The sequence below is a fragment of the Apis laboriosa genome, unplaced genomic scaffold, assembly GCF_014066325.1.
Source record: "Apis laboriosa isolate Shangri-la unplaced genomic scaffold, ASM1406632v1 scaffold68_cov148, whole genome shotgun sequence".
Taxonomy (NCBI): Eukaryota; Metazoa; Arthropoda; class Insecta; order Hymenoptera; family Apidae; genus Apis; species Apis laboriosa.
The window spans coordinates 1,676,051-1,686,823 of record NW_025224135.1 but is presented as its reverse complement, the minus strand read 5'-3'; the positions used below and the strand labels follow the sequence as shown (position 1 = coordinate 1,686,823).

Genomic DNA, 10,773 nt, shown 5'->3' with positions numbered 1-10,773 from the left:
AATGAGAATTGTATATCTTTATGCACTAAGGTTATATTTGATACTTCAGTTACTACTTTCTAATTCCTTTTTTATCAACACGCATAATCACGCATTAAATATTATAATCGATTATTTGATGTTTTTACATTTCTAGTTCTAATATAATCTAATTATTGATCATAATGCTAATTTATGAAAGTAAGAACGAAGAATATATTTCATATACATATTATCGTCTAAAAAGATATTATGATAGGTTAAATAGATATGGTATATACGAGCTTTATACACGTGCGCATGTGAACGTTTTGTTTTTAAATATCTTAAATAGATATTTATATATAAAAAAATTATATATACATATATATATTATATATACATATATGCGTATTGTGTGCTACAAACGCAAAAATTATAGTCCAAAACTGGAAAATCCTATTGACAAATCAGAAATTAAGACTGTTGTACCTTGTTATCGGCATAATGATATATATATATAATTCATCATAATGTTATTCGTTTATTTTGCTATCATTATTTTTTATTTGAATCACTTGTTTCCTCATGTGATTCCTCATTTCCTTTCATAATAAGCAAAAAAATATCTTTATATAATAGTGTTTATATATTATTATTATATTAATATAAAGATAATTTTATCTTTTAAAAAATTTTTTAATGCTAATGTTTCATTTTCACGGAATTAGAAGTCAATGTAAAATCAATTAAATATGTGTTAAATATATATTCAGTTATATCGTGCAATAAAATTGTATATTATCTTATATATCAAACCAATCAAAATGACTAATAATACATGTTTTGCAATTAATATAATAAAATTGTACAGGATAAGTACAAATTTAATTTATATTATGCTGAAAAAATATAATACCAAAACTGTGTTCCTTATGTCTTTATAGATAGTATGCATGTACAATTATTATAAACCTGCATATATACCTATTTTTATATGATTTTTTTATCATTTTTATATATTTACAATGTATAATTTTTATCGAAAAATAAATTTTTCATTTATCTTTGTGATAAATACGAAATAAAAAAAATTCCAATCTTCTTGAAATAAAATAATATTATCGATATTATCGATAATTTTCTCGATTATATCGTATCAGAAATATACCTATATAAATTTTTCAATACATCTATTTAAAACTCTTAGTTTCGCTTTTATTTCTACGCAGTTTTATTGCACGTTGTAATCAATCGTCTATAACCGATTAGGTAAAATGTACGCACACGTAGGGTCTGTCCCTTAAGAGCATGTATGATAAAAGTTCTATTTTTAATCGAAAAAGGGAAAAAAAAAAAAAAAGCGAAAGAAAGAATGAAAAAGTTATCCCCTTCAAAGGGGATAAGTCTGGCTATTTTGTCATCGCGAGCGTGCATTTTATTACACGCCTATAAGTGTCTATATATCATGTAGAAAAACAACAAGGTGTTATTATAGAATTTCCTTGCCTACGCACCGTCGAGTCTGCATTGTCGATCAATAAAATTGTGTATACGACGGTTTTCCGGGACATCCCACGTGTGCACGATTCTAAAACGCTTCCGTTCTCCTTTTTGTCTTCTCTTCTTTTTATTTTTCAGTTTAACGCATTTTGTGCAAGGAAAGAACGAGAAGAGGAGTGAAAGTGATATATACATACATATACATATAATAGAGAGAAAGAGAGAGAGAGAGAGAGAGAGAGAGAGAGAGAGAGAGAGAGAGAGAGCGACTAGTGCAAATAAATGAGAAAGAAAGAGCATTATATCCATAATGGTAAGAGTGTTCTTTAGCAGGTGATACTTTCATCATATCGTGCAACATATCGTAGCGTTATAAATTAATGTAAAGAGTTAATCTTTTCGAGCCTCACGGCTACTTAATTGTTTCGAGAGATGCATGATAATAGATGCGGCACAATGCCGATGTAATGGAGACGCTGACAAACGCGATTCACCTAGTCATGCACAGAGTGAATCGATTGAAAAGAAAATTTAACTTTAAATAAAGATAATTTGATTCGATGACAATGTACCTAGAATCTGATTTAAATGGTTTCGAAGGTAATGATAATAATAATTTATATTCAAACTTTTTCTTTTTTTATGTATAGAGATTTGGATAGTTTTTTTTTTTTTTTAAGTAGAATGTTGAAATTATTGATCTATCATAATGTATCTTTAGAATTAATTAATTTTCTTCTTGCAATTCAATCTAAAGAATATTAAATTCTGATATAATTTAATACTATATTTATTTATTTTTATATATAATAATTATATCTTTGTTTCATATGTTCAAGTATCTGTAATTAGATTTTTAAAATAATAAAATATTTATATTTCGTTAGAAAAATAGTATAAATAGTAAATGATTTTTATTTTGGTTGATTAATTTTATTTAAAATTTCATTTTAAGCTCTAACAACTTTAAATATTATACCGCAAAAAAAGCGTAATTAATTTTCGACCAAATCAATATAACTTGTAAAATTTAATGATATCAAAGAAATATTTGCTATAAAAGATAAATATATTTACTTATCAAAAAATATCAACAAAGAATTTAAAATAGATCAAAATTACTTAATTTCAGAACTTGTAAATCAGCATACATATAATGGAAACAAAAATTTCTATAATTTAATTCTTGAAATAATTAAAATCGTATCACCCTATGGATACCGTTCTGGATACCGCAAAATAGAAGACAAAAGACGGCTGTGTCACGAAAAAAAAAAAGCAGCGAATTTGCACTGGTAGCACCGACGGTATTGTAGACAAATGATCAAGATGTTGTTATTGTTCACTTTGATGTGTTATTTTCAAGCGCTTATTGTTATTACAAACGAGGTTCCATCGAGCGACAATGAAACGTTGATCCATTCGGTGAAAAAAGTAGCCGTGAGGATAGTCGGCGGAGAAATCACTGACATAAAAAATTATCCATTCATCGTATGTAAAATGCGCCCGTGACGTTTCCTAAATATTATCTAAAGCTACGGATACGCGAATCACTCTAATCGTTTCCAAGAAACAAAAATAAAAGAAGTGAAGTTAGCGATACATAGTGTCAAGATAATGTCAATTTACCAATTAATCAATTTATTAATTAACCTTACATAATACGCCTCAATAATGATAAGAAATATAATTCCTCATAAATTACATTACTAGAATTTGTAGAGAATAGCGGAAAATATGTAAAGTGTTTCCTATAAACGGAATTGATCAAAATAAAAGAGGCACGATAATACATCATCAAATATACAGGATAAAAATAATAAAAATTAAATAATTTAAGAGCAAGTATTGATATTAGATATCTATTTGATAAAAAAATAAATCTAGATATATTTATCTAGAATAAAGTATTTGTCTAAAAATAAATTATTATATTTTAAAGATTAAAATTTGACTTATTTAACTTCAAGAATAATTTACTGATAATAATCTTTTAAAGAATTTTTTAACAAGGTTAAAAATAATAAACATCTAAAATGTAATAAACATTATTATTTATATTATTGGATATTAGTTATTTGTCAACAGATTTCATTACATTTGTTTACAAAATATTTTGCATCTTTAATCGTAAAATTGAATGAAAATTAGTTATTTACATGTATTAAAAGTTAATGGATATAACTCATCTAAATTTAATCAACTACTGTCACATCTACACACAAGTTATTTGATTAATTCTGAAAATATTTGTATACATTACCATAATAAATTTAATTGGAAACGATTAAAGTGTTCCACGTAAAGATCTTAGTTGTATCGAAGTTGTAAGATGTAGGGATTCGCTGATGACGAAACCGAATTTTCAATGTCAATTTCTCGTAGGTCTCGGTACAACGGCGACACTTGAGTCATATCTGCGGAGGTACTTACGTAGCACCAAGATTCATTTTGTCAGCCGCTCATTGCATGGTCAGGTGCGTTCTAAGACTGCGACATTTATACAGTCTATGGCTCTTAACCCTAAAATGGTAGCAGAGTATCGTCAATGTATACTGGATCTCGTGACCAACCGATTAGCGAAAAAATACTAGTGAAATGTTCGATAGTTTGTTAACGGTAATTTGAGGAATTCTCATTGGTGCTTGGGTAAATGCGATAAATACGTATTGTGGTTATGGAATATTCAGGCGATCACGTTTTATTAATATTTCAAGATTTTTTAACATTTTTGAACAAATGTTCAGTAATATTATATATAACAATATATATATATATATATATATTGATTTTTATGTAATGTTGAGAAATTTGAAACATTGATATACGTTAATTGTCTGAACGCTCCTTTAATTATTCTAAAAAATATTCTACATAAGTTTTTGGAAATAATTGGACTAATTTTATGTCATTTGATCAATTATAGGAAAAGTATTAAAGGAATTGTGGATAGTCAATGATAAAAATTTTTTATAATTGTTCTTATTGTGCTGGAAAAGAGATGTGTTCAAGAGTTTGGATATTGAATTGTAACATATGAAATGGTTTTCTTATAATATTAAGATAAAAGTATATTAATCGTTAATAAAAAATATCTGATTAACTAAATCAAGGAAATTTCTAGGGATCGAATTAGAATTCTAATAACATATACATATGTATTGTTCAGATTTTTTGTATAGATTTCGATGCATTATTTTTTAGAGCTTATTATTAGAAAATATCAACGATGGTTCGGATGGAATAAAGAAGATTCATGATCTTTGAAAATATTTTGAAGGCATCATGTTTAAATATGAAATATGAAATACATATATAAATATGTATACAATATGTATACAATATAAATATGAAATATAATATATGTTCAATCATTGATACTAGATGCATAATAAAATTAACTATCGATTTACGATAATTGCCTATTTATATAGGATTTATAGAAAAACAAACGGATAGACTTTACAAAATATAAATAATAAAAATAAGATAAATAAATATTGCGTATGTTACAATCCAATATAAACAACATAAAACAGTTCCAATCTTAGGTAGCAAGTAATTAATTATTAAGTATATAATTCTAACTTCCTCTTTAAAATGTTAAAACTTCCATATAATAAGTCTTCATATTAAATAAGAATTCTGTTTTTAAACGTTCTAGATTAGAAAGGGAAGAACGCTCATTTTCTTTAACATTTTTTAATCACGCGATGCTTGCATCTCATATACAGTAAAGTTAGTCTCAAAGCCATAGAAACGAGAACACACAGAATCGATTTCCTTTCAGTACTCGTCCTGCTAACGATTTTATAGGGATTAGTTAGTTCGATGAAACGCGCGATAAATGACATCTATAGTTATTTTTTTATTAAAATTTTAGATAGATAAAACATCGTTTAAAATGAGAGGAGAGGGAGAAATTAAACAAATAAAAAAAAAAAAAAAAAAAAAGAATAGAATTCACTATTTCTTGTGTATTTTTATGCTACCATTTTACGGTCACAGGGCATCTTCGCTCGTAGCGCTTTCATTGCTATCGTAGATACGTATGCTTTTAAAGTCTTCGAATGTGACAGATAATGACACATTGGCGATATCATAACTTGTCCAAAATTAACCGACTCGAGGTTATTTATGATTGATCTCGCCATATTTCCATCAAATAAAAGAATAGATTTCAAGAAAAAAATTCTAGAGATTTATTTTTATGATAGTTTTATTGATAGTTTTTTATCATATTTTCGTTGAAATTTTTTTTAAATAATTCTTTTATCTTTTTTAATATTTTATTTTTATTTTTTTTAATTTTACTTTTTTATTTTACTTTAGTTTATTTTTTATTTATAAATATATATATAAATATATTATAAATCTTTTTTTATTTTATTTGCAATAAATTATTCTATCTTTATATGAAAAATAACAAATGATAATAAAGTTAATTAAATTTCTCAAATTATATTTGAGAAGGAATGGAATACTAATTGTGAAAGACGAACAATACGTATAATGCGTAAATGATGTTATTTATGGTAAGACAAATAACCTCTTCAAGCAATTAATTTTGAACAAGCTATAATGAGATAAATTTTGCTATTAAATGCTATTCCAAATCGAATCAAGGCAATCGTTAATCTTTAGATTGCTAAATGTGCAATCTAGAATAGAATATCTGTATTTCAGTCGAAACTTTAATAAGAAGATATCGTAGTTCGAATTTGACAAAACGATTCGAATAAACATCACTAAATAATTAACAAGTTATTGATTAAACTGTTGACTAGATTTCATGTTAACATTTCGATTAAGGAATATTTCTTTTCTATTGATAATATAATCTTAATTAATATAAAATTATATTAATTTAATCATAATGCATAACATTAATTTAATTGCAATTTATTATATTTTTATACCGAAGTCATATTGCTGGATGAATTACTAACAATTACTACATATTTAGATTAATAGATGGCGCTAATTTTTGTTTCTCTTATTGCGCCCTCTTTTCTTTCTTCTTTTCTTTTTCGAGATCGTATCGCGATATATAATCATATGAGTTTGATCATTCAAAGTGTCTAATTCAAAAAAATAATTTAGAATATTAATTTAATAATTTATATAAAAAAAATGCAAATAGTACTTTTTGTTCTTCTCACATAAATATAATTTAAACGGATAATTTAATTTCTATCTAGTTAACAGTCTAATGAGATTCAAAATTTATTTCTTCAACATGTTCAGACTCATTCATAAGCATACGTAATAATCTATACCAACCATATTAGCGATCATAGCAGTGAAAGAGTTAGCGATGTTAGATCTTATTAAAGTTTAACATAATTCAAACCGAGAATCAACAAAAAGACAAACAAAGCTACGAAAAGCAGGAAAAAAAGGGAAAGAAAGTGAAATAAAAAGTGACAATGTAAATGCATTAATCATCATCTATCATCACTGTCTTTGTAATCGATTCATTCGTTTTTTTCATCGATTATTCGAGACGTGTTTTTATTAATTTCCCGCGTGAACTCAGCTTTATCTCCACTTTGGAAACAAGGAATCAGTGGCCGCCCGTGATAAACCTATTAAATTGAATCGTTTTATTCTTGTGCCCATAAATTCTTGTGTGTGCGTTATGAAGAAAAAAAAATATGTTAAAAAAGAAAAACTTTAAAAGAGACTAATTACATAAAAATTGTGAATTATAATCGGGAAAATGATCCATGTAAATCGTTCATATAGACCGTTACCCAGAGGTAGATGGGTTCCCGAAAATCCACGCCTATTCTACGTAATTGCTGGAGCCACTTACGTGTACTTTCCAAGCTGGAGTACTATACAGATGGAATTGGTAGACAAGACATTACCGCACAGGAGTTTTAATTTCTCGAACATGCATCACGATATTGGATTGTTCAGGGTGACTATTATGTGTATATATAAACTCTATGTGGAAAATAAAATAAATAAAAGAGATAAAAAAAGAGAGAAAAGGGAAGGGACATAATTGAAATTAATACGAAAAATCCTGAACACTATTTAATTTTTTTTCTTTCTATTTTATTTTCTTTTTGCGTGTATATTCGTGCAATGCTTTTTCTCGAATCGAATTTTGAAATATTGAAACTTCAATAAAAAATGTCACGAAAAAAGAAAGAAATCTGAATCTTTTGAAGATAAAATTTGAATCAATTGAAAATAGTTTATTTATTTATTTTATTCTATTTCTTTTTGATTTTAAAAATTTTTTTTATATCACTTGTTTTATACGCAAATTTTATTTGAAAATTGAATTAAGAATAAAAAAGGAAGATTAGATAAATATTATTCAATCGATAGATATGTTAGGTTATGTTAGATTAAATTAATCACTTTTTAATAAATAACATATACATAACAATCTTATGTAAATCTTAAAACAAAATTTTCACAACTCATGATAATGATTTATTAACAAATATATTAAGAAATAAAAAGATCTTTTTATAAATTTTTGTATATCTTTCATTTTCACATTTGTTTTTGCATTTCGATATAAATATTTTTTCACGAAAATAGAAGTAGGAATTAACAAAATTAAAATTAATCGATTTTTAATTTTATCTTCAAGTTTCTTTCTTATTTCTTATATTTATATGTAGCTTCAATTAGAAAATTAAACGAGGAATGAGTAAAAAGTATAACACAACGAGAAAAAAAAAATCCAGCAAAAAGCTTGAAATAAACGAAACATAGTCCCATCGATTTTCTCAATTATATTGTTCTGTTTATTTTTGCATTTAGCTCTCGCAACCCTTTTACATTAACTCGTACGTGAAATTCGTTACTCTACCTGCTGCCTATGACGCAAACATTTTCCAAACGTATCCCGATCCCTGTACTGCGGTTGGCTGGGGACGACACATTCCTGGATCCAATGTACGTAGTTAACCGCATCTAGTTATTTACTGTCATTCGCAAAAATTGTTCCATTGACGAGAATAGAGGCAATCTGTTCGAGTTTGCGATTGTATAGGGCGTAGAAAATGAATGGCGTGATGCTTTCAATGTGATATAGATTACGTGAAAGAATACAGAGTAAACCGTATATGGATAATATATGTATATATGTACAGAGAATTTTTAGAATTGGAGCGAATTAATAACTTTTTTTGAATACTGGAAATGTAATAATATTTTATTATTTTATTATTTCTATATTATTTTGTATTTTTTATATTATATCTCTTTTATATTACATCTCTTTTCATATAATCTTTGTTTATTTGTTATATTATTTATCGTAATAATTCTCGTAATATTATTTTCTTGTTGTAATATTAAAGAATTAATGAGATATAAGCAATATAAAAAAGATGTATGTATGTATGTATAATTTATAAAAATTGTTTTTTTTTGATCATTTCAATTATGAGAATAAATTTTGTTTAGAAAGGAACGGGTACTTATCTTCGTCATGTCCATATTCCGTTAATACCACATGAAAAGTGTCCCGTTGAAGGAGTACATTCTAAGTATCACTTATGTGCAGGTGTGCTAAAAGGTGGAAAAGATGCATGTCAAGTTTGTATTGTAATTTATGATTAATTTTATTTTGTATTTAAATGTTATACTTATGATTAAAAAATATTATAGGGTGATAGTGGTGGTCCATTATTATGCAAAGGACTGCAAATTGGTATAATATCATGGGGTAAAAGTTGTGCTCGTCCTAATTCACCTGGTGTATATTGTCGATTAGATTTATATTTAGATTGGATAAATTCAACTATGAAAAGAAATAGTGCATTTCAAATTGCTTCTAACATTAGTAGTATATTCGTTTTAATAATGCTTTTTATATTAGTTATAAGATAGATGATTGAATATAAAATAAACTATATAAACAATAAAATAAAAGCAATATAAAAAAATATAAGAAATAAAAACGAAAATATTTTATGATCAAAATAATATTTATGTTATATAAATAATATCTGTAAATTTTATATTTTATATTTAAACTATGTTAATATCATTACTGTTGTTAATATTATTACTCTTTTCTGTATTATTATTATTAGCATAAATTTTATTATAATTATCATACATTAATTAATAAAATTATTCTTAAAATTCAATTAAAAATATTTGAATTATGTTATTAATAATGTTTCTATTATATATATTTAAATCTATTTCTAAATAACTAAATTATAGCAATTGCACAGAATATAAAATTTGGTCAATAAAAATTTTATATTAAAATATATAATTTCATGCGAAGTTATTTTAATATTTCCAAAAACAAAAATTTTCATGAAATTTTATATGTTTATCCATGAAATATTTATTTGTTAAATATTTTATCTATTATAGCTATCATTTTTTTGGATTTTAAATCATTTTTTCAACAGTTTTTTTAATTTCAAAAATATTTACTTTTTATATATTTATCTTTTACAATATAAGATGCTTTTTTTTACAGTACTAAATATTTCAAAGATTTTATTATATTTTGATATTATTAATTTTTTCGTAAATATGCATAAAAAATTTAAATATGTATATATTTTCAAATTTTTAAATTTAATGTTTTTCATGATATTTATAATATACTTTTGTGTTAATCAGATATCGGAGTCATCTCTTGAGTGCATAAATTTTGTAAAACAAGTTATAAACAAGAAGAGAAAATAATAAAAGGATAAAAATAAGGTAAAAATTAGGAAGTCAACGCCATCTCTAGAGTCTTGCAAATGAAACATATATAGACAAGGAAAGTAAATAGCAATGAAAAAAATAAAGATAAGGTAAGAATTGATTATTAACGCCATCTTTTGAATACTACAAAAACAATTTTAAATAATGCTAATTTTTTTAAAAATATTCAAGAGATATTAATTCTTATTCTATTTCTATCTTTTTCTATTTTTTTTGTGAATTTTATTCACGCTCTAAAAATTTCTTAATTTTTATTCTATTCTTTTTCCATTATTATTCTCTTATTATTTATTTCTTTGTTTATATTGCTCCGTAAAATATAATAATTCTTATATTATATATTTGATTAATAATTAAAAATTTATTAAAAAAAAAAATAATAAAAATAAAGAAAGCTTGTAATTCTCATATGATTTTTATAATAAAATTTTCATGAAATTATCTTTTGTTGTCTATATAAATATTAATATTTTTTTAACTTTAGCTTAATTTTTAATTCATAATTAATTCAACTTATACATAATATTATACATCTACTATCATGTACAGTAGCTAAAAAATTTATGAATACAATTATATGAAGCATATAGGAATATTATGAAA

At 24.8% G+C, this 10,773-nt stretch overlaps 1 protein-coding gene across 1 annotated transcript; it reads left to right on the top strand.

Moving 5' to 3' along the window:
- The first annotated feature begins 1,140 nt into the window (after nt 1-1,140).
- Nucleotides 1,141-9,324, top strand: LOC122718870 (trypsin 3A1-like). The gene is made up of 9 exons (XM_043944246.1): nt 1,141-2,061; nt 2,594-2,952; nt 3,847-3,995; nt 5,001-5,012; nt 5,126-5,194; nt 7,210-7,387; nt 8,251-8,385; nt 8,899-9,030; nt 9,103-9,324. Exons 2-9 carry the CDS (start codon nt 2,782-2,784, stop codon nt 9,322-9,324), a joined length of 1,068 nt encoding a protein of 355 aa, XP_043800181.1. The 5' UTR covers nt 1,141-2,061; nt 2,594-2,781.
- Nucleotides 9,325-10,773: the final 1,449 nt, after the last annotated feature.

What these genes read in the sequence shown, in the direction of transcription:
- LOC122718870 (XM_043944246.1), top strand. Translation starts at nt 2,782, where the DNA reads ATGATCAAGATGTTGTTATTGTTCACTTTGATGTGTTATTTTCAAGCG. An exon ending in TAAAAAATTATCCATTCATC is followed by an intron (nt 2,953 to 3,846) that starts GTATGTAAAATG and finishes AATTTCTCGTAG; the next exon opens with GTCTCGGTACAACGGCGACA. An exon ending in ATGCTTGCATCTCATATACA is followed by an intron (nt 5,195 to 7,209) that starts GTAAAGTTAGTC and finishes TCGTTCATATAG; the next exon opens with ACCGTTACCCAGAGGTAGAT.